At 39.7% G+C, this 24,883-nt stretch overlaps 1 protein-coding gene across 1 annotated transcript in view; it reads right to left on the bottom strand.

Annotated features, from left to right (window-relative positions):
- Nucleotides 1-24,883, bottom strand: part of SGPP1 (sphingosine-1-phosphate phosphatase 1) — a gene marked incomplete at its 5' end in the record, with an annotated part of 37,285 nt that overhangs the window by 5,935 nt on the left and 6,467 nt on the right. Inside the window, one exon of the mRNA XM_081102089.1 lies at nt 5,850-5,939. Within this exon, the coding sequence (XP_080958215.1) occupies nt 5,850-5,939 (90 nt within the window). The remainder of the gene's footprint in view (nt 1-5,849; nt 5,940-24,883) is intronic.

Below are 24,883 nucleotides of genomic sequence, written 5' to 3'. Positions count from 1 at the left end.
AACTCGTAATTCAAGACCCCACTGTATTACTCTGTTGCCCTAAAAATAAACATTAAAAGTACAAACCGCGCCCAGCTAGCTCAGTCGGTAGAGCATGAGACTCTTAAAAGTACTTTTCTTCCCTTTCAAAAGTGTCCAAATTTGATGAAAATATATGGTTCCTGTAAATAACTAGTTTTTAAAGAAAGAAAAATAAACTAAGGCCACATAGCTAGTTGTTTAATCTCCTAGATTAAAAGTGCTCAATATGTTTGTTTACAAAAAAGAATAATCTCAATATTAGGAATTAAATATTGAGAGTAAAAGAAACTAACATTTCAACATTCTTTAAAACATGAAGTCTTCCATAAAAACTCATTGATGCACACTAAAAGAATTACTAAGAATTCTGGTTAACTAAATTTTATTGCAATCACTCAAAGATTTTGCAAATAACCCTACCTCTGACCATACTTTAGAATATGCAGATCTCAAATCATATGACTGTCAAACTCTATTCCTCATATTTCAGGCCCCCAATTGCCAAACAATTTCACTTTCTGAGATTATGTTCCTTTGCTGTCTTACCCCTCCTTCCCTACTTGAAATTAAAGGCACATGTCTCAGGGAACCACCACAAGATTTTCACTACTCAGATGGAAGCTGTTGCTTATTTTTTATTTAAACTTCATGACTGATTCAAAATTTTAAGTTATATGCTAATGCGGAAATGTTCTGAGCTTTATAATTCTCATACAGAATTAGATGTTTTAAGTAAATGGTGATTGTGTATCTCTATGAATGTTAAACTTAGATTGCTACAAGACTATGCAAATCTGCTTTCTTTTCTTATTTTCAACTACAGTGGGGCCTTAGCGTATATTTTTATTGATTTCGGAGAGGAAGAGAGAGATAGAAAAGCAATGTTGAGAGAGAACCACTGATCGGCTGCCTCCTGCTCGCCTGCTACTGGGGATCAAGCCCGCAACCCTGGCATGTGCCCTTGATTGGAATCGAACCTGGGACCTTCCAGTCCACAGGCTGGCGCTCTATCCACTGAGCCAAACCGGCTAGGGCTGCTTCCTTTCCTGTTTATTTATTAACTGTTCATGATATTACACTGGATAGTAAGGGCATGCTGAAATTCCATGCAACAAAACCAGAAGTAATGCATGATTGAGTTCAGGACATAAACACGGTGGTTATCATTGGGATATTTAATGTATGACATTAAAATGTATAACTAAGTGCTCTTAAGTATTACATCACAAAGTATGCAATAAAGAAAACTAATGTTAAATGTAACATAAAGAACTTAAGTAGCAAATTTTCCAAGAAGAAACTTAGTGAATAATTTAGATTATTAATTATAATTTTTATGCCCTGAAAGTTAAGTTATATGCTAATGTGGAAGTCTCTCTCTCACTTCGATGTCTGTCTCTCTCTCTCTCTCTCTCTCTCTCTCTCTCTCTCTCTCTCCTTCTCCCCCTCCTCCTTCCCTTCCACTTTCAAAAAAGTCAATGGAAAAAATAACCTCGAGTGAGGATTAACAAAAACAAAAACCCAAAAACAACCAACCAAATTAAAAACCCCCAAATAGTTATTATCCGGGAACTACTACTATTAAAACTCACCACTATAAAAACCCTTAGTGTTTACTGTTTTAGATCTTTCTCTATAACAAAAGTAATTTGACAAGTACTCAGTTTATAACTTGAAAATAGCTTGTGTTTTAAGAAATTAAATTTGAGAGCTAGGTTTGGTAACAAAGAAAAAATGGGGATAAAGAAAATCAATTTAGGGAAGTAGGTGGATATTAAAAATAAACGAAGCTGTTGTTCTTTGTGTTGTAACAGTAACAAAGCATATAGGAAATACTGAATGAAGTTTTCATTATAAAGTATTTAGAACACATCTGAACTCTCCTCTTAATGTTAATGAAGATATCAGCTTAAGTAATATGGTATCTAAGCACCTATGAGCAACCTCTAGGGCACACTCTGCCTATAATTCCATACTAATTTCACAATTAACAGTGAAGATACAAACTATGATTAAGAAAATAGTTCAGCCCTAGCCGGTTTGGCTCAGTGGATAGAGCATCAGCCTGTGGACTGAAGGGTCCTGGGTTCGATTCCTGTTAAGGGCACATACCTCCTCGTGCAGGAGGCAACCAATCAATGTGTTTCTCTCAAATTGATATTTCTCTGTCTTTCCCTCTCTCTTCCACTCTCTCTAAAAAATCGATGAAAAAATATCCTCAGGTGAGGATTAAAAAAAAAAAAAATGAGTTCAAAATGCAGGTAATTACCAAAACATTAAAATATAAAGGGTGTCCCAAAATTCACGCAAGAAATAATTTTGATAGAAAACACTGGTTTATAAGTAAAAATTGTAAATTTTTTATTGATTCATAAAGTATACAGTAGAAGGTCATGTATGGAATAGCATATCGGGTAAATGGCCTCCACGGCTTTGCTGGCACATACGCACTCTTTTGTTATTGCCTGAGCAGCCGCATTTTCGAAGAAGAATGGTCCGATGATGCCTCCAGCCCAAAATCCACACCAAACAGTGACACGTTGTGGATGCATTTGTTTCTCAACAATCACTCGTGGATTTTCTGAACCCCAAATGTGAAAATTCTGTCGATTAACCAAGCCATCAAGATGAAAATGAGCCTCATCAAAATTCAGCCATATTTATGCAAAACGGTCATGGAAAATTTCAACAAAAGAGTGCATGTGTGCCAGCAAAGCCGTGGAGACCATTTACCCGATATGCTATTCCATACATAACCCTATACTGTATACTTTATGAATCAATAAAAAATTTACAATTTTTAATTATAAACCTGTATTTTCTATCAAAATTACTTCTTGCGTGAATTTTGGGACACCCTTTACAAAAAAAGCCCTGACCGGTTTGGCTCAATGGATGAAGCGTCGGCCTGCGGACTCAAGGGTCCCAGGTTCAATTCCAGCCAAGGGCATGTGCCCTGGTTGTGGGCACATGCCCAGTGAGGAGTGTGCAGGAGGCAGCTGATCGATGTTTCTCTCTCATCGATGTTTCTAACTCTCTGTCCCTCTCCTTTCCTCTCTGTAAAAAAAATCAATAAAATATACTAAAAAATATCAACTAAAGGACTTGTATGCATGCATATAAGCATAACCAATGGACATAAGACACTGGGGGATAGGGGAGGCTAGGGGACTGTCTAGGGCGGGGGGATAAAATGGACACATATGTAATACCGTTTGTAATACTTTAAGCAATAATAAATAAATAAATAAATAAATAAATAAAAGCAAAAAAATATATACTAAATATATATATATATATATATATATATATATATATATATATATATAAACAACAAAAATTGTGGGGAAAATTAGGCCCAAATGTCAAAAAAAGGGTTCATTACCAATTATTAAATGATAAGCAATGTATTATTGATTAGAAATAGTTGTGGTTATAACATAATCATAATTCAGAAGTTATCTGTGATTTTACTTTTAAAGGAAAAGCGAAAACTTGTAATATACATGAGACAATTCTTAAATACTTAAAAGGATTAAGGTTATAGGAGTCATCATTTGAAAAATAAAACATCAATACTGTTTTTATTTCAGCTGATTCATGAATAGGAATTATCTGGTATATAAACAATGGACTAGCCCTGGCTGGTGTGGCTCAGTGGTTGAGCATTGACCTATGAACCAGGAGGTCACAGTTTAATTCCCAGTCAGGGCACATGCCCAGGTTGTGGGCTTGATCCCCAGTAGGGGGCATGCAGGAGGCAGCTGATCAATGATTCTCATCATTGATGTTTCCATCTCTATCTCCCTCTCCCTTTCTTTCTGAAATCAATAAATAAATATATATATATATATATATATATATATATATATATATATTAAAAAAGAGCAGCATCTTTGAGAGTATACATTCAATATAATCATATTACTCATTGTATGATAATAATGAACCTAGGTATAGAAAATATTATCTAACTAGACGCCCTGTGCACAAAAATTCATGCACTGGGGTGGGGGGGTTCCTCAGCCCGGCCTGTGGCCTCTTGCAGTCTGGGACCCCTCAGGGGAGGTCCACCTGCTGACTTAGGCCTGCTCCCTGGGAGATTGGACCTAAGATGGCAGTCAGACATCCTTAGCACTGCTGAGGAGGCGGGAGAGGCTCCCACCACCGCTGCTGCACTCACAGCCGTCAGCCCAGCTTGTGGCTGAGTGGAGCTCCCCCTGTGGGAGCACACTGACCACCAGGGGGCAGCTCCTGCGTTGAGCGTCTGGCCCTTGGTGGTCAGTGCACGTTATAGCAACCAGCTGTTCTGCTGTTAGGGTCAATTTGCATATTACCCTTTTATTATATAGGATACATTTTTCTTCAGGAAATCTCAAGGATTAATTTTTTCACTCAAAGATGCATAACCATTTGAAAGTTTTTTAGGAGTGACATTGCTAAATTTTGGTAGTAGAAGGGAATAACTCTAACAAGGCACAGAGATAGATAATAATATTTTCTTGTGACAAATATTATGGTTGACATAAGACTGTGATACTTAATCTCATTATAAAATTGATTGATATTAGATAGGACTGTATATAAATTCACAATTTGTATTAATATAATTATAAAAGTCAAATAGGAAAATTCTAAAAGTAAACATTGTTAAAGACAAGAAAAATTAAATATAATTCACTAGAAATTTTTGGATTCTATGAATTAGTTCATATATCTCCACCTTTCCTTCTGATCTTTCATTATGGTATAATGTATAACAGGTTCATAGAATGTCTTAGGAGACACCACACTAGATGCAAGGTTACAGAGAGAAAACAGTTTATTTTTTCCTGTTGCTTATTGTCTGGTGGGGGTAACAGATAAAGAAAAAAGCATTTGCAGTTTAGGATAAGTGCAATGCCAGAATTATATTCAAAAGGCTCTGAGAGAAGAGTCTTAAGAAAGTTAAGACGGGAAAAGTAATGAGACCTTTAGGAGATAAGAGCATTTTTGTGGATCTTGAACAATGGGTAGATTAGCTAGGCTAGTCTAAGAAAGATAAAGGGCATTTCATACATACGTTATAGAAATCCTATACGTATGAAGGTAAGAAACACCCTTTGCATTTGAGGAGATGTAAAGTCATTCTGTATGGCCTCATATTTCTGCTTTGGGAGGTACACTACAAGAGACTGAACACTGCATGGAACCCTGTCAGACCTGAAAGAGAACTAATTAAGAAGCTGTTGCAATAATTTGGTTGAGAGATGACTAAGGGAATGTCAATAGGGACAGAGAGGAAGTGAGCACATGTGACTGAAAAGAGTACATGGTCTCTGTGTTGCTGCTTTTGAAACTGAGTTGCATTCTCACAATAAAACATCTGCTGTGAGCCCAAAAGTACTGCTAGGAAAGAGAAGACACTAGAGTTTAATATGTAAATACAAGTGGCACCCCAATAGTTTAAGTGCATTTAAGTTTCTAGTCACTAACAAGTAGAGCTCTCCTTGGTTTCTGTATTCACACTGTTGGTTTTCACTCAGAGTCAGGAGAGGCATAGAAAAGAATGAGAAATAAATAAATAAAACTGAGACGGGAAGAAGGGAGAAATGTTATCCTGAGTATAATACCTGGTTATTGTGGTTGCTGGGAGTTGTTTTTATGAAGTACATGATCACTACATTAAAACTTCACAAAATCATGCTGATATTTTTGCAAAACACAGACTTACAATAATAACATTTTCTCATTTAGGTGTCACATAAGTTTACAGATGATTAAAAATTATTAAATTGCCTGTCAATTTCAGAAAAAATAAAGCACTATAAATACAACATTTTTCTTACCAGAATGGAGTGCATTCCCATGTAAATTCTACTTAGGCAAACTAGGGAACACCAGCAGGGAATAAGAATCAGTCCATAGATAAGAGGATACTAAAGGGGGAAAAAGCAAAATGAAATAAATTAGGCTAAATGTAAACAAGCAATTAAAAACAATCACTACACTGTAAGTTCCATGAAAACAAGAACTGTGTGTTTTCATTCCCCAATGTATTCCCAGCACTAACCCTTAACATGACACACAGCAGACACTCAAGAAATATTTTTGCATGAAATGAACAAGTGATGAAACTTATGTTTCCTTACTCTTCACTGTGGGAACTGATTCATTTTTGCTTTTACAGTAAAGATTCAATCACCAGCATGCTACAGAAGAAGAAAAACAGGTAGGGGACATACTTTTAATATGGCTACAAATAAAAGCGCCTCTGGAATAGTACCTGAATCTGGCCCATGTAAGGGTCTTCGCTTCCCTGGGGATGAAGACTAAGCATTATCTCCCTCTCAATTCCATTAGTAACTGCTATCTGCAATTCCTATTGACATTTCCCCGTTTTGTATTCAATATACAACACCTTGTAATATGTTTTCCTCTTCTGCCCCACCACTAAAATTTCAAGTGGTAACTTTATTGAGAAAAATTTTGATGGGTTACTGGGAGCAGTAGGCTATAAAAAGGAACAAACAAAATGTAGACAAGTCTTGGTATCAATGGCACCAGTATATGAGTTAGCTTTGACTCTCCTGGCATTAGAGGGGAGAAAGAAAGGGTAGAGAGGGGTAAGTTTCTAATTCTCAAGAATTTGAAGCCAAGGTGGTTCAATAAGAAGTGGTGTTTAAAAAAGGCAAGTTAAGTAGGGTTGTAAGAAGAATGGTAAAGACTTAGTACATAGTTCTTTGCATTTGACATGACCCACCACTTTCTTTATACAGCATCATACTCTCCTGGTTCCCTTTTAACCATCTATTTCCTTTTGTTTGTTTCCCACACAAGAGCACATCTTCTTGTTCCTTAAACACTGGTGTAAGTACTAGTAAGAATTCAGCCCTTGCCCCAACTGGTTTGGCTCAGTGGATAGAGCGTTGGCCTGTGGACTGAAAGATCCCAGGTTCGATTCCAGTCAAGGGCATGTACCTTGGTTGCGGGCACATCCCCAGTGGGAAGTGTGCAGGAGGCAGCTGATCGATGTTTCTCTCTCATTGATGTTTCTAACTCTCTATCCCTCTCCCTTACTCTCTGTAAAAAAATCAATAAAACATATTTTTTTTAAAAAGAAATTTGACTGTTATTGTGAATTAAATGGGGAGCTATTGCAGACTTTTGAGCAGAGCATTGTCATGATGGCTGCTATGTTGAGATTAGACAATAAGAGATCAAGGGGGGTAACGGAGACCAGTTAGAAGGCTGTTGGTATAATCTAGGTGAGAGATAACCATGGCCTCTGTCTTTGTATCAGGCACTAAGGCCTGTTTAATTTTTTTGTTAATTAAAAAAACAACTGTTGCCCTAGCTGGTTTGGCTCAGTGGATAGAGTGTCAGCCTGCGGACTGAAGGGTCCGAGGTTAGATTCTGGTCAAGGACACATGCCCGGGTTGAGGGCTCGATCCCCAGCATGGGGTGTGCAAGAGGCAGCTGATCAATGATTCTCTCTCATTGATGTTTCTATCTCTCTCTCCTTCTCCGTTCCTCTCTCAGAAATCAATAAAAAAATATTTAAAAAAATAAAAATTGTTCAATGAAATAAACATAAGCCTGCAGCACTAAGGAAATCAGTCTTAGAGTATCATATTCATAACTTGGGATTACCAATGATACCATAGTATTCAGTTCCTGACCTCAAGCCTGGGCTGTGTTAACGTTAAGTTGTAGTAGCGTCTCTGCAATCCACTATAATAAACTGCAATCTGAAAATCCTTTTGAATAAACTTAGGACAAGGAATTTCCAATGCCTGTTTTAGAATAATCCTTATTAGTTACAGATTCTGTAGCTTGAAGCTTTTAAAACTAATATACACTTTCTAAAACAAAGGTTTATAGAAATATAAAAACCACTTTATACAACAGCACATTATGAACCATATTTTCTATGCAAAAACAAAACAAACCAAAAAACTTAATCAAAGTCATGTTTTCCCTCACAGTACTTTCCACACTAGTAGGCTAATGTAGAATAATATATGAGTTCAAATAGGTAAGACAAAAAGTGACCTACATACAGTCATTTAATTAACATATTAATGATAAAAATATAAAGATGGCTTGGTTGGTTGGAACATCGTCCATATACCGAAAGGTTGCAGGTTTGACTCTTGGTGTGGGCCTTTACTAGACACAACCAACTGATAGATGTTTCTCTCTCACATAAATGCTTTTCTCTAAAAAAAAACAATAAAAAAACCAGACAAACAAAAACATATCACCCTGGCAGGTTCGCTCAATGGTTATTGTCCCATGGACCAAAGCTTCTTGGGTTCAATTCCACAAACCAGGTCCAGGTGCATGTGGGAGGCAACCAATGGATGTGTCTCTCACGGGTGGTGTTTCTCTTTCTCTTCCTTTCTCTTCCTTTCTCCTCTCTTTCTCTCTCTCTCTCTCTCTCTCTCTCTCTCTCTCTCTCTCTCTTCCTTTCTTCCTCCCTCCCTCCCTCCCTCCCTTCCACTCTCTAAAAAAAATTAATGGGAAAAATATCCTTGGGTGAGGATTCACACACACACACACACACACACACACACACACACACACATATCCTCAGGTGAAGATTTTAAAAAAATGTGAACTGAAACATTTTCAATTCAGTCTATTGTTTTGACCTATTCATATCTGAATTCATTTTAGTTACTGTTTCTCTTTTGAACTCAAATCACAAAGTATCAGTTTAACAACAGAATTCATTACATAAATATTAATTATAATTATAAATATACTTATATTACAAACCGTAATAAGGAAAGTACTAATTGTTACCATACTAGTTAATATAGCCTTATGTTAACAAAATAGGATCCATTTCTCAATTCCTATTATAGGGGAGGGCTTTGTGAGGCGAGAAAGAGAAAGGCCATGTGTTATAGTTCATGTCATTTTAGAGCTGCAGGAAGACCACAGTTTCCCAGACAGTTAATTATGATGAAAAATGCCTGATTGCCTCTGCAGAACTGAGCGTAGAAACAAAAGAAACAGTAAATCCAGTCTTCCACTCTCACTTTCTTTTTTTGGAAAATATATTTTTATTATTGATTTCAGAGAGGAAGGGGGAGGAAGAGAGAGATACCTCAATGATTGGCTTCCTCCTGTATACCCGCTACTGGGGATCAAGCCCGCAACTCAGGCATGGGCCCTGACCAGGAATCAAACTGTGACCTCCTGGTTCATAGGTCAATGCTCAGCCACTGAGCCACGCTGGCCAGGCCACTCTCACTTTCTACTTCTATTCCTACCTAATTCAACCCTTTATTTCTGATAAATAGACTGGCTCGTTTTTTTTTTAAACCCAAAGTTCAATTGTAGGCAGATGTTAAAAGAAATGAATGTGGGTTTGTTCTTTACTGAAATGTTAATAGATGAAGTAATTTTTTTTTCTTAATTCTCACCTGAGGATATTTTTCCATTGATTTTTAGAGAGAATGGGAAGGAGGGGGAGAGACTGAGAGAGACACACAGATTGGTTACCTCCCGCACACACGCATGCATACTAGGGTCAGGGATCGAGCCTGCAACTGAGGTATGTGCCTTGGGTTGGACTCAAACCTTGGATCCTTCAGTCCCCAGGCCGACATTCTATCCACTGAGCAAAACTGGCTAGGGCTTCACTCAGTTATTTTTATTTTTATTTTATTTTACTTTTTTAAAATATATTTTATTGATTTTTTACAGAGAGGAAGGGAGAGAGAGAGTTAGAAACATCGATGAGAGGGAATCATCGATCAGCTGCCTCCTGCACATCTCCCACTGGGGATATGCCCGCAACCCAGGTACATGCCCTTGACCGGAATCGAACCTGGGGCCTCTCAGTCCGCAGGCCGACACTCTATCCACTGAGCCAAACCGGTTTCGGCCACTCAGTTGTTTTTAATTATAGTTTTCTTATAATGGAGTTAGGTACAAATTTCACTTAATTAGAGGTAAAAGAGATGTTAAAGGTATTAATTTTACTCTCCTCACTTTACACATGAAACAGACCCAGGAAACGCTAAATAACATTTAATAGTGTATTCTAGTGGCCTATTCTGATGCTTTTTACAATTTATTATGCTTGCTATTTCCCACTTTTTATAGCACACAATTACAGTAGGTAATAATTTAAGTTTGGCAGGAGTTCCTAAGTTTCTATTTTCTTTTTCTTGGAGAATGTTGACCTTTATCAACTGAATTTATGTATCTCCTCAAATAAGGTTTTTACTTAAACTCAACCTTTAGGTCTTATATAAAAAAAGATGAAAGTAAAATGTCTAAGTCCTCACATTATTTTCAAATTAATAAAAATTTACCAAAACCAAAACAGTCCACAGGACCTCATAAATGCTTTTAATTACATACTTTCTAATCTTTTCATTGCACATCCTACTACAGGAACACTTATCTAAACATTTCCTTCAGTTATTCTACTGAACAGTTGTATTCTTACTGATAAGCTTTCCTTACCTATTTATCACACATAATCAGAATTATTTTTTTACGTTATGGCATTTTCCACTTACATTCAAGGAAGTTAGTAAAAGAAGTCAATAAAATTACTTGCAGTTAAAGCAATTACAAAAACTATCTTTAATAGAATTTAAAATTTTTAGAGTAATTTAAATATGGGACAAAGGCAGACACCAGAAAAAAAATATATTTTGAATTTGAGGACTGGATAGTGTATGTGTAAATAACATTTGACAACGATAACACATTAATGATATATCTGCCTTGTTCTCATACATTGTTATGTTAATGAAAATAGATGCGATCTTTCTGGAAAGCATTTAGTCTATACATAAAAGAGCTCTAAATGTTCTAAATGTATATACAATGACCCAGAAATGTGGGCAAGGATTCATACATTATAATGTTTATTATAAAACTATATATACCACAAAAAAATGAATATGCCAACATTTACTGATACCATAGTTTAAAATATGGGTTTTTAGAACTCCACAGACCTAGCTCTAGCCATTTACTACATGCATTTATTGGGACTCAAAATAAAAATGTAAATAACACAAATCTTGAGGGGAAAAAAGATAAAAGGATACAGAGTATCTCATAGAACCCTAAGGCAGAATGAGGCTGAGCATTAAGAAGAAACTGGAACTATAAACAGGACAGTCATAGGACCGTCTCTTCTTTTGATATATTTGCTTCATTCTTTTTCTGCAGACTAGCTTCTCTGCTCTTCAGTCCACATGGTGGATGAAGGTTTCTGAATGTACTTCTTCACTGAGGAAACCTGACCAAACTCAGTATCTATTCTCAAATCCTGGTGGACAAGATCACAATCACAAAGTATTGGCTGCCCTATAGGTGAGGGAGCTTATAGAGGGCTGTCAGTGAGGCAGACTCCCCAAATGGTGCCTATTTCTTCAGGTGTGGAAACATGGGCTAGTTTCCTAATTTTGTGGCATCACAATTTCCTTATCTCTATATGGAGATAATATCTACACTAAGGACACCCAAAAGTGTATAAACTATTTTGTAGGAATATAAAAAAATTTATTCATAAGAATGTGTCTAGGAATTTTTACTGATTGGAAAATTTATGACATGTATTACAGTTCTCAAGAAAAACCGAACCATTGAAGTTAGTAAAAGTCAGTAAAATCACTTGCAATTAACTTGACTAACTTCAACAGGATGTGTGTGTGTGTGTGTGTGTGTGTGTGTGTGTGTGTACTAGAGGACCGGTGCATGGATTTGTGCACCAGTGGGGTCCCTCAGCCTGGCCTGAGCCCCTCGCAATCCGAGACCAATCAGGGGATGTCTGACTGCTGGTTTCGGCCCAATCCCCGCAGGCCAGGCACCAGCGCCCCCCTCCCGCCCCCTTCCCCCACCCGGGATGTAGTAGTGCGCAAAAGCAGCAGGCGCCTGGGGGAGGAACCTGAGCCCCAGCCAGGCACCCTGCCGCTCCTGCTCATCCCAGCTCTGCTGCGCCTGCTGCTGCCACCGCTCAGTGGCTCTGCCAGGAAAGCGGGAGAGGCTTGTGCTGCCGCAGCTGTGCTTGCCAGCTGAGCCCAGTGCCTGGCGTTGGTCAGCTGAGCGGCACTCCCACTGTGGGAACGCACTGACCACCAGGGGACAGCCCCTGCGTTGAGTGTCTGCCCCCTGGTGGTCAGTGCACGTCATAGTGACCGGTAGACCTATTGCTTAGGCTTTTATATATAGAGATAGAGATTTATTATAGGGAATTGGCAAACCAGGAGGATGTCCCAACCAACTGAACTACCTGGCCAGGGCCTAAAGTACAGCTTCTAAAATAAAAGTGGAGGCAGTGGCTGGTGCTGTGGACCATGGGGCCATGGTGGGCGGGTTCCAGCCACCTCGGGAACCAGGAAATCTAAAGTGGAGAGAATACTTGACCAGCAGGCTCCCTGAAGTGTGGAAGGTTAAAACATTGACCAAAGAAGAAGCAGATGATGCTAATACAGAAAGCTAAATTAAGATGCACAGAATTACAGAAAGGAATTGAAGAACTCAAATTAAAACCTGTTGCTGCTGGAGGAACTGATATTATTAAAAAATGCAGGCAGCTCTCTCTCTCTCTATGGAGTATGCCCAGGGGGTGCTCTCTCGCTCCTTTCTGGAGCAGACCTGCACCTCTCCTCCCTCTTTCATCTCTCAAGGCAGAAATCTCCCTTTCCCTTAAGCTCCAAGGACCTTGCTTTTGCCTCTGTAACTTATTTTCTGAGCCTGTTTCTTCTATGGCTCATTTCTTCTACCTCTGTGACTTTAAACTTTCTCTTATAAAAAAGAAGGAAGGAAGGAAGGAAGGAAGGAAGGAAGGAAGGAAGGAAGGAAGGAAGGAAGGAAGGAATTTCGATCACAGGCGAGTGACAAGTGAGGCAGGCAACTTTTCATGGAGGAGAGAGAAATAATTGCTATAAACAACTACAGCACATCTAGCAGCCCTTTCTGCAGAGCAAGACACCAAGTTGTTTTGAGACTCATTATGGAGATACCAAATTCAGCAAAAGGGCAAACACCTTAAGATTCCAGACTGGAAAAAGCTGATCACCAGGCAGGAATCTAGGCAGATGACTAAAGAAAGAGCAAATCCATGTGGCTGGTGAAGAGCTGACAGGTAACTCAAAGTACCCATAAAGCAACTGCAAATGAAGGAGAACTAACTGCATTTGACAACCTGACATCAGGTTGGTTAAAAATATTAAAGACTGAGCCCTGGTCGGTTTCCATCGATTGTCCCATGCACCCAGAGGTTGCCATTTCAATTCCGGTTCGATTCTTCTTGGCCCAGGCACATGCCTGGGTTGCAGGCTCGATCCCTGGTGGGGGGTGTGTAGGAGGCAGCTGATTGATGATGTTTCACTCTCACATCTGAGTTTCTCTCTCCCTCCCTTCCCTCTCTCTCTAAAAAGCAATAAAATTATTTTTAAATAATATATTTTTTTAAAAATTAAAGAATGAGGGGGTAGGGGCAGGCTAGAGGAGGTCAATGGGGAAAACAAGGAAACCTATGTAATACTTTCAACAATAAAGATTTTTTTAAAAAACATTAAAGAATGAGAAATCCCCAGGCCAGGCTGGATTCAATAAAACAGCTGTCATTAGCAACTGCTTTTGCCCACCAGTGTGGCTCAGTGGTTGAGCATCAACCCATGAACCAGGAGGTCATGGTTCCATTCCTGGTCAGAGTACATGCCTGGGTTGCGGGCTCAATCCCCAAAACAGGGTGTGCAGGAAGCAGCAGATCAATGATTCTCTCTCACTGATGCTTCTATCTCTCTCTCCTTCTCCCTCCCTCTTTGAAATCAATAAAAATATATTATTTTTAAAAAGCAACTGCTTTTGCCAACAATTTGGAATCTTTTTTTTTTAAATCCTTACCTGAGGATATTTTTTTCCATTGATTTTCAGAGAGAGTAGAAAGGAGGGGGAAAGACACAGAGAGAGAAACACTGATGAGACACACTGATTGGTTACCTCTCACAGAAGCCTCGATCACGGCCAGGGATCAAGCCTGCAACCAAGGTACATGGAATGGAACCTGGGACCCTTCAGTACGCAGGCTGACGCTCTATCCACTCAGGTAAACAGGCTAGGGCTGAACTTTTCATATATACTTAATTTTAATTATACAAATGTGTCTACATAAGTAAAAAGAGATAAATTAACTAATTTTTCAATTTTTTGGCATACATATTTGTAAAACCTACTTTATTGTATAATGGACTTTCAGTTTTAATGGACACACCCTCACACAAATTAGTCCATTATATTGAGGTTTGATTTTATGATGAAAGTGAAAGTTGGATTCCTTCTTTAAAGTAAGTGGAAGTTCAAAGACATAAGCATAAAAAAACACACACCATAAAAGTACCGTAAGAAACCATGATAGGAAGCCATTCTAAACATTACACAAAACTAAGAAAACATAAAATAAAAGACTAATAAGTAGCCCTGGCCAGTATGGCTCAGTTGGTTGGAGCATCATCCCATGCACCAGAAGGTCTCGGGTTCTAATCCCAGTCAGGGCACACACCTAGATTGTGGGTTTAATCCTCATTCAAGGTTCTTATGGGAGGCAAATGATCAATGTTTCTCTCTCACATTGATGTTTCTCTCTTACTCCCTCTCCCTTCCTCTCTCTTTAAAATCAATTTTTAAAATAAGAAATAACACATAACAAGGAAAAGTATCTATTTAAAATTTTAAAAAGTCAGAAAAGAACGATTTAAGACATTTCCTAATCACACCACAAATAAAAGACAAATATTACCACAACATAAAGGGCTTCAAAAACCAATAAGTAACCCAAGAGAAACAAAACCATCCACGCAAAAATACCCATATCAAAATTATTCAAAATAACAAAAAAATGAACTCAATGTCCATCAGCAGATGAGAAATAAACTTTGTATATCCATCTAATGGAATAGTACTCAGTAAAATAAAAGGAATGAAGTACTGATACACACTATAATATGGATGCACTTTAGAACATTATGCTAAAAAAAAAAAAAAGAGCATTATGCCAGTCACAGCAGACTTCATATTGTACGCATCGATTTACATGAAATGTCTAAAGTAGGCAAATCTATAGACATAAAATGAATTAGTGGTTGCCTCGGATTGGGGGGGAATGGGAAGTGACTACTATTAGGTATGGGGTTTCTTTTAGGGATGATGAAAATGTTCTAAAGTTGACTGTGGTGATGGTTGCACAATTCTATGAATAAACTGAAAGTCATTGAGTTCTATATTTTAAATGGGTGAGTTGTATGGTATAAGAATTATATTTCAATAAGCTGGTATATATATACACATATATATATTTAATTTTTGAGAGTACATTTATTAAAGCTGGGGACAGTGAAACAAGAAAGGGCTTCGGACAGAAGCAGCGGCAGGAGAGCCTAGGCAGGGCCGCTTTGTCTCTAGGAATGTTCTAGGAAAGAGATGAGCCTAGGCAGGGCTGCTTTGGCTCACTAAGAAGTCAAAGAAAAGGGGGTCTTGGAGACAGGTTCAAGGGGGTTAGCCTTGGACAAGCTGCTGCTGTCCGCTGCTCTCCTAGTTGCAAGTCTTGTGTGATCCCTTCGAGTTTAGGAGATGAAGGCCTGAAGGGAAGAGGGGGTAAGGAAGGGCATGAGTGGGTAGGCTCCTGGGAGGGTATCATGCTAAGCTGTTATATATTTTAAAACAAAAAAACAGTAAGTAGAGGTGACAAGATCTGTTTCTGACCATAAAAGATTAACTATTGTAAGAACAGCTGTTCCACTGTAAATAAGAAAAGTAGCCAAATTATATGAAACAACTATTTTCAAATACGGGAAACAAGCAGCACAGGACTGTGATGCATAAGAAAAGGGAAACAAATGAGATGAGCCCTATGATTGCCAGAGCATGCTGCTAGAAGCAGTTTCCAGGCTGTAGCATGGGAAGAGGAACCAAAACGAAGTTCAGCAGTCTCACTGAATTAGGAGAGAGACGGGAGTTCACCAAGACCAAAGCAGCAATATTTTGCAGGTCAGAGCACTGGAGAGAGGAATCTGCACAGAGAATGAGCCCAGGAGAAGGGTCTCTGAAAAATTTTAGATGAGTACTAATCTGTGTATGATGGGGTAAAAATCCACAAGGCTGGGAAAAGACACTAGAAAGCAGCGGCCCAACAATTCCCAACGCTCACATAGCCCTGGAATTGCTTTCCCATCAGGCAGGGTGCTGAGGAAATGGGGTCTTTAGAATACCACCTTATTAGTGAGGTTAAAGTAGCTCCAGATTCTGGTTAGTCAGGACCCACTCTAGCAAGCCTATAAAGATTAAACTGACGAGCCATTTAATTGTACACCAGAACAAAATCCAACACTATTTAAAGGAATACAACAAAATTTAAAGCTCTATAAAAATTACCAGCAAAGAAGCAGGAGAATGTGATCCATACCCAGGAGAAATAGTAGAATCACATAATGATAAAAGAGATGATGAAATTAGTGGATAAGGGCCTTAAAGCAACAATTAAAACTCTTACAAACATACTCAAGGAAATAAAGGAAAACGGGAAATAATGGAGAAATGGGAGGTTAAAAAAGTATCTGAAATTATATCCCATCCTACTTGATGAGTTTACCAGAAAATTAGACACTGCAGAAGATGAGTAAACTTAGAAGTCATAGGAATAGAAACGATAAAAAATTAATCAGAGTAAAAACACTGCCATAATTATCATCATCATCATAATCAGAGCATCAGTGATCTGTACGTTACTAGTGTTAAACAGTCCAATATACATGAAATTACAGTTCCAGGAGGGGAAGGTGTGGGGGAAAAGAGGAGAAAAAATATTTCTAAAAATAATGCTTGAACATTATACAAAATTAATGCAAGTTTTATAACATATGTAGATGTAAAACATCTGATGATTAATTCTAAGAAGGGGAGAGGGAAAAATGAAAGTATACTGTTGCAGTATATGTTATACATTAAGTCCTCAGTTAATACTGTAGATAAACTCTTGGAAAGTGCAACTTTAAGTAAAATGAGACATAACGAAAGCAACTTTACCATAGGTTAATTGATAACAAGAATTAGGTTTCTACAGCATATTTCTGGTCACAAAAACATCACCAAACTTCTAAATAAAGACTCAAGCCCAACCAGTGTGGCTCAATGGTTGCATGTCGACCCATGAACCAGGAGGTGATGGTTCAATTCCAGGTCAGGGCACAAGCCTGGGTTGCAAGCTCAAACCCCAGCAGGGGACATGCAGGAGGCAGCTGACTGATGATTCTCTCTCATCATTGATGTTTTTATCTCTCCCTTTCCCTTCTTCTCTCTGAAACCAATAATTTATATATATAAAAGACTCAAAACACTTCCAGTATTAAACGTTGAAATAAATGAGAGCTATACATACATTTAAGAAAGATTAATTTTAAAAGTAAGATAATTACTTTCCAACCTGCTTATTTCAGTTCAAGGTTGCAGTTCTTCAGAGTCTCTGCAGGCAGCTCAGGTGAAAGTTGGGAACCTACTGTGGACAGGATGCCTTTCTACCACCAAAGGGCACACACACACACACATACACACACACACACTCATTTAGACTGGAGGCCATTTAGACATACTAGTTAATCTAATATGAACATTTTTGGGAAGTGGAAAGAAAGCCAGAGTACCCAGAGAAAATCCATGCAGAAATGGGGAGAATGTGCAAACTTCACATTAAAACAGTGGTCTGGCCAGAAATTGATTTTTCCCCATCAACACTGTGCCAAAACAATGCTGAATGAAATGTTATTTGAGGATCTACTATAGTTGAAGTGGTATAACATTATTTGAAGGTAGAGCAACCACTAAGACAAATAAAAATATCAGAAGTATAGTTAAAAAATATTAGTAGGTAAATTACCAACAATCTAATAGAAAAAAACAAAACAGAGGAAGGCTCTAAAAAGGCAGTCTTGGAACAGTCCACTTATTAAACAAATTATGCTATATTAATATAGTGGAACATCATGCAAATGTGAAAAAATTAGCTCTATACATACAGTTGTGCACCACTTAATGATGGGCATATGTTGAGAAATGAGAAATGCGCCGTAATGCGTCTTTTTCTATTTTTATTAACTTCAGAGAAGAAGGGAGAGAGAGAGAGATAGAAACATCCTATATAATAAAAGAGAAACATGAAAATTGACCATCCCTCCGCTACACTTACCAACCAATCAGGAGTGAGTATGCAAATTAACCCAACAAAGATGGCAGATTAATTTGCATACACAGGCGCCGGGCGGAGAGCAGAGCGAGAGAGCCAGCAGCTTGTGGGGACATGGCTCCCTTGGTCGCTCCCCCAGCCACTGGGCGGAGAGCAGAGCGGGAGAGCCAGCAGAGTGTGGAGCGGTTTGGGGAACTTGGCTCCCCAAGCTACCAGACGGAGAGCAGAGAGGGAGAGCTGGTGGCTTGGAGGACTTGACAGAGTGGGAGGCCGTGAAATGGAGACAGAGCAGGAAGGGAAAACCAAGAGCACGGGAGCAACAGGAATTCTAGGAATAGTAGTTTTGGTGGCAGTCCCAGGACCTGAAGCGGAAGCCCAGAACGTGGGGAGCACCAGGAATGCTGGAAATCATAGTTCTGGTGGCAGATGGATCTCCTAGACCAGGGGTGGGCAACCCCTGGCACGCATGCCAAACATGGCACGCCAGTAACTTTTGCTGGCACGCAAAACCCTCTCTTATAATCTTCCATTTATAATTTTTTTCTTAATATTGACTTTTTTATTTTTCAGATAAATTCAGTGTAAGTGCATCTTAGATAAATAAATAATTTTACATAACAAGTTATCTTAAAGACCATAGACATGGATTGACGAGAGAGGGGAAAAGCAATTTCTATGCCTCTGCCTTAAATCTCCCTGCCTTCCTAGATCCGACCAATGTTTTGGTTTCATCCACACACGCTTGTGAATCTTTGTTCTCAGTGATGAATTTTGTTAAGTCTCATAATAAGAGTAGCCTGATGGATGAAAGTAGTAGCTCATACATATCTCTGAAGGTCACGAAATATAAACCTGATGTAAAATCTGTCATCAGTTGCCGAAACCGGTTTGGCTCAGTGGATAGAGCGTCGGCCTGTGGACTGAAAGGTCCCAGGTTTGATTCTGGTCAAGGGCATGTACCTGGGTTGCAGGCACATCCCCAGTGGGAGATGTGCAGGAGGCAGCTGATTGATGTTTCTCTCTCATCGATGTTTCTAACTCTCTATCTCTCTTCCTTCCTCTCTATGAAAAATCAATAAAATATATTTTTTAAAAAAAATCTGTCATCAGTGATGCAGCAGCAAAAGTCCCACTGATAATATCAAACAGAGTCATAAAGTTTTCTGTCAGACTATCAGTGTACATGTATACATTAAAAAATAAATGTATTTTTCATCATCATATACTGTGTTTTTGTTGCTCGAATGAATTTTATTATTTCTTCAAGGTTCTTCACATACGTACACCTTAAGAGATATCAAGTAGGCGTAACATGTACTCAAAGAATTAGGGCTGGCACGCAGAAGAATTTTGAGTCAGAGATTTTCCTGGTTTTGGCACGCACTCACAAAAAGGTTGCCCATCCCTGTCCTGGACACTAGAGCAGCGGTTCTCAACCTGTGGGTCACGGCCCCTTTGGCGGTCAAACGACCCTTTCACAGGGTTCACCTAACACCATCCTGCATATCAGATATTTACATTACGATTGATAATAGTAGCAACATTACAGTTATGAAGTAGCAACGAAAATAATTTTATGGTTGGGTCACAACAGGAGGAACTGTATTTAAAGGGCCAGAAGGTTGAGAGCCACTGCACTAGAGCAAAGTGAGCCTGGAGCAAGTTACTGTTGCAGTGGGGGATGGCGGGAAAGCAAAGGTGAGAGACACAAGTGAAATCAGAGTGTCTAGGAAAAATTAAAGGGAAGATATCCTACAACTCGCAGGAAATCTCCAGCAATGAAGCAAAGAAAAGCAAAATGCCTCTATTATTCTGTGAGCAACAAACCAAACTGGGTTGGGGGTCTCAGACAATTCACTCATATGATTGCAAAGACAGACAAAAACTCCCGGATTGGAGAGGGGGCAGGCTGGGTTGAGGGACCCACCCCAGTACATGAATCTTCATGCACCGGGCCCCTAGTCCTATATAATAAAAGTCTAATATGCAAATTGTTCGACTGGAAGTTCGACTACTCACTATGATGTGCACTGACCACCAGGGGGCGGCGCAGAACACGGCAGGCGTCAGCGATGCTGCACTGGCAGCGGGCGGCAGAGGAGGCACTGCTGGCCCCGATGAGCCCCGATGAGAGCAGGACCACGGCAGGATGGTGGAGCAGGTGAGTGGGCAGCGCCAGGCTAAGGGGGGTGGCGAACAGGGGCCCAATCATGCCCCGCCGATCATCCCACAGATGATGGTTAGCAGTGGCGGCAAGGGGTGGGGCCTTCGCCCAGCTCCCAGGCACTGAGGGAGCTGCCCCCCCCCACCATAACCGATCACCCCCGCAGACGGTGACCCGCAGGCCCTGATTGCCCTATGGGGGCTGATCCCTAGGCTGGGACAGGGAATTGGGGGTGGGTGGCGGTGACCAACCTCCTGCGGTGCCCGGGCAGGGGGCTGCGACCTCTCGCCAGCTACCTGGGGGCGGGGGTAATGGGGACGGAGGTGCGGCAAGAATGTGGGGTGTCCACAGAGCTCGCTCTCACTCCCCCTGCTACCCTCCCCCGTGATGCCAGGGCTTGCGCACCGGGGAAGCCCCCCACACAGGTGCCAGGTGCCTGGGAGGAGCCCACCCTGCACCCGCATGGACCTCAGGGGCCGGTTGGGCTCCCTGTGGGTTCACTCAGGAGCCGGTCTGCAAGGCGCCGCTGCGCCACCCAGAGGTCCACGCTGCGCCCTGGTCTGCGACATCTGGCTACACTCACCACATCTCCACATGGGAACTCGGGCGCCATGACTCAGGCGGAGAGGTGTGTGTGGCGGCCCAGGGGCCCAGGTGCTGCCCAAGGCCCAGAGATCCGCTAGGACCTGCCCTTCCATGCCAGACGCTCAAGCTTTGATTGCTGGCCAGGCCTAGGGACGGCAGCCGTGCATGAATTTTGTGCACCAGGCCTCTAGTCAATGATAAGAGGAAATCATTGATCGGCTGCCTCCTGCATGGCCCCTATTGGGGATCGAGCCCACAATCTGGGCATGTGCCCTTGACCGGAATCGAACCTGGGCCCCTTCAGTTCACAGGCCCGACACTCTATCCACTGAGCCAAACCAGCTAGGGCCGTAATGTGTCTTTAGGTGATTTCTGGTTATGCAAACATCAGAGTGCACAAATGTAGATGGTACAGCCTACTACAGACCTAGCTTTCCGGGGAGGAATAATTTCTTCTCTATTCTCCTGGGTTCTTGGCTGAGATATCACAGGAATAAAAGACATAGTAATAGGAGAAAAACAAACAGAAGTTTAATAACACCTCCTGTACATATGGGAAAGACACAGGAAAGCTGATTTATCTCGCCAAAATGGCTGAGACCACCACCTTAAAATACCATCTTCAGTAGAAGACAGAAGAAGATGTTTCAGATGGAAGGATTCAGTGAAGAGAGGTTACCAAGAAAGAACAGTAAACAAGGGTAAGGTTGTTATGCAGATTTATGTCTTTTCATCTGCACTGAGAAGATAGGTCAGCACCCTGTCCCACACACAAAGGGCAAATTCTACTTGATTTTACAAGCTTCTCCCATGTGTGCCATTTATTTTTAAAATAGTTTTATTGATTTCAGAGAGGAACGGAGAGGGAGAGATAGAAACATCAATGATGAGAGAGACTCATTGATCGGCTGCCTCCTACACGCTTCACTCTGGAGATTGATCCAGCAACCCAGGCATGTGTCCTGACTGAGAATCGAACCATGACCTCCTGGCTCATAGGTCAACACTCAACCACTGAGCCATGCCAGATGGGCGATTTCTTAAAATTAACCACCCCAAAATAAGCTTTCTGTGAAAAAGACTTATTTTGGGGTGACATATTCTGTTTCCCTACAGCTCCTAGGTCCACTACAATCCTATACAGCATGTTACTATACTGAATACAGAAGGCAATTGTGACATAACAGTAAGTACTTGTGTAATACTTTGCACTACCACATGAGAACAGCTACCCTAACACTAGGCAATAGGAATTTTTCATTTCCATTATTATTTTATGGGACCAACTTTATAAATGTGGCCCTTCCTTGGTGGAAATATCATTATTTGGCACATGATTGTAATACAGAGAGTACTACTACGGACAGGCAGTATAACAGCAGTGTAGTGTCATTTTGCAGCCAAACTTCCTGGGTTTGAATCCAGGCTCTGTTATGTACTTGCTGAGTCATCTTGCACGAGTTGCTTAACTTCCTTCTGCCTCAGTTTCTTCTACAAAGAAGTGATAATTCTCATAGGGTTTTATGCCAATTAGAAAAGTTAAGTGATTTAAGGCATTGAAAACAATCCCAAGCACAATATTAGTGTTTATTAATTGCTGAGTAAAGAAAAGGAAAATCTCCACAGTGCATTTCTACATGAAAAAACAACAAGGTCCAGAACAGTATGGTATGTTACCATCTGTGTAAAAATACACTATATAAACATATGTTCATAAAAGTAAAGACTATCTCTAGATGGCTAAACAAGAAATGTGAAACCATAAATCCTCTGGAAAAGAGATCCTGCTATCTTTAGAACAGAAAAGAGAAATGTACTCTTCTCTTTGTATTTTTTTTTAAATATATATTTTTATTGATTTCAGAGAGGAAGGGAGAGGGGGAGAGAGATAGAAACATCAATGATGAGGGGGAATCATTGATTGGCTTCCTCCTGCATGCCTCACACTGGGGATCTAGCCGGCAACCCAGGCATGTGCCCTGACAGGAAATCAAACTGTGACTTCCTGGTTCATAGGTTGGCGCTCAACCACTCAGCCATGCCAGTCAGGGTCTTCTCTTTGTATTTTTATGTAAATATTGAATTTTCCATTCAAATCAGTAAAATTAATTTTAAATCAGTAATTAACAATAAGCATTTTAAAAAATCATAAAAATGTGCATTTTGAATGCTGGGTAAAAAAAAATGTAGCAAACCAATTTGATTTTCCATAAACTGTTTCTTGCCAGGATTACCACAGTGATCAGCTTTACTTGGCTCCTGAAGCAATTTCTGATCTTTGTATTTTGTGACCAACTTTTGTACATCTTACTTCTTGCCTTCCTTCCTTTTATCTTTTCATGATTTCACAGATGTCATCCTTTATTATCTATAATAAACTATACTTTGATAGAATATCTTCTTATGTACTTTTCTTTTCCAAAGCTCTTACGTTGATTAAATTTATTTATTTATGTCAGGAATATAGAGGAAAAGGGTGATCAAATCTGCATTAGATCTCAGTAAAGGTCATATTGTCTAGAACACAAGTATTTGTGGATATTGCATATATATATATATATATATATATATATATATATATATATATACACACACACACACACATTATCTTCTCAAGGCATATATAGCTTACTTTTATGTTTTAAGAACAATGCTATCTATTTAAAAGTATCAAACCTTGATCTCTTGGTTCTTGGGTCAACGCTCAACCACTAAGCCACACCACCAGGTAGAAACTGGTTTTATTAAACAAGATCTTGAGTGAATGTCATTTTTGAGAGATACCTGCATAGACTCTAGATGTCACCAGAAAGCATTAAGGAACTGAGATTGACTTTGGTCCTGGACAGGTAGCCCAGCTGGTTACAGCGTTGTCCCAATACACCAGGTTGTAGGCTCAACCCCTCATCAGGGTACATACAAGAATCATCCAATGAATGCCTAAATATGTGGAACAACACATCAATGTTTCTCTCTCTCCCTTCCTGTCTCTCTGATCAATTAAAAAAAAAGATTGACTTTGGAAGCCGATAAACGCCCCTTGGAAAAACTGTGTGGTATCCTGCTTATTTACATGGCTCATAGTGGTCTTTCCAGGTGAAAAATGAAGGTGGCTTTCCTGGGAGATGGCAAAGACAGAACCTCAAGGCATTTTGGGGTACCTCGAGAACTTGAAGAATTCACCCAAATCTATGGGAAAGTTCGATGGCAACTATGTGGCTTGGCTTCTTCACCCTGGAGATTCCTTGTGAGACTCAGATTTAAGAGAGTCTATAGGATCAATTACTATTTTTGTTGAATTTTTGCAAATAATCAAGCCAAATTTATTGAAACTAGACTTAGGCAGTAAGTGACCATCTTTGAGAAAAATGAGGGTGATTTTAAGGAGATAAATTGTGTTTCCATAGGGTTGGGCAAATGTAGGTTTAAGTTGTGTTAATTATATTAAAGTTCAGTTAATTGTATTTAAGGTTTAATGTTCACCTATATACTGGACTGGCTCCTGAATTTTTCTAAATTTTCTTAAATACTTGGCTATAACCCTCCAAACTTTTCATTTTTCTATCATCCTTTGACATGGAATTATTAAGAACTAAAATTTTTCTGAGTCTTGCAATTGAAAATGGCAGCTAAAGCACATAATATAGACTTCAGAAAAATCACAACAGCTCATACTTAAACAGTCTCAGTGACTGATGCTCTGTAAGCCTGCAGAATTCACCAGAGCACCTGATGACATTGTCAGAGACATTAAAAAAGGAAGATCACGTAATACATCACATAAACAAATTGAGAGATAAAAACCACACAGTCATATCAATTGATGCAGAAAAAGCATTTGACAAAATCCAACACCCTTTCTTGATAAAAACTCTCAGCAAGGTAGGAATAGAAGGATCATACCTCAACATAATAAA

Source organism: Myotis nattereri, assembly GCF_964212035.1.
Source record: "Myotis nattereri genome assembly, chromosome: 1".
NCBI lineage: Eukaryota > Metazoa > Chordata > Mammalia > Chiroptera > Vespertilionidae > Myotis > Myotis nattereri.
The sequence above is the reverse complement of the archived record's forward strand: the minus strand, read 5'-3'. Positions and strand labels throughout refer to the sequence as shown.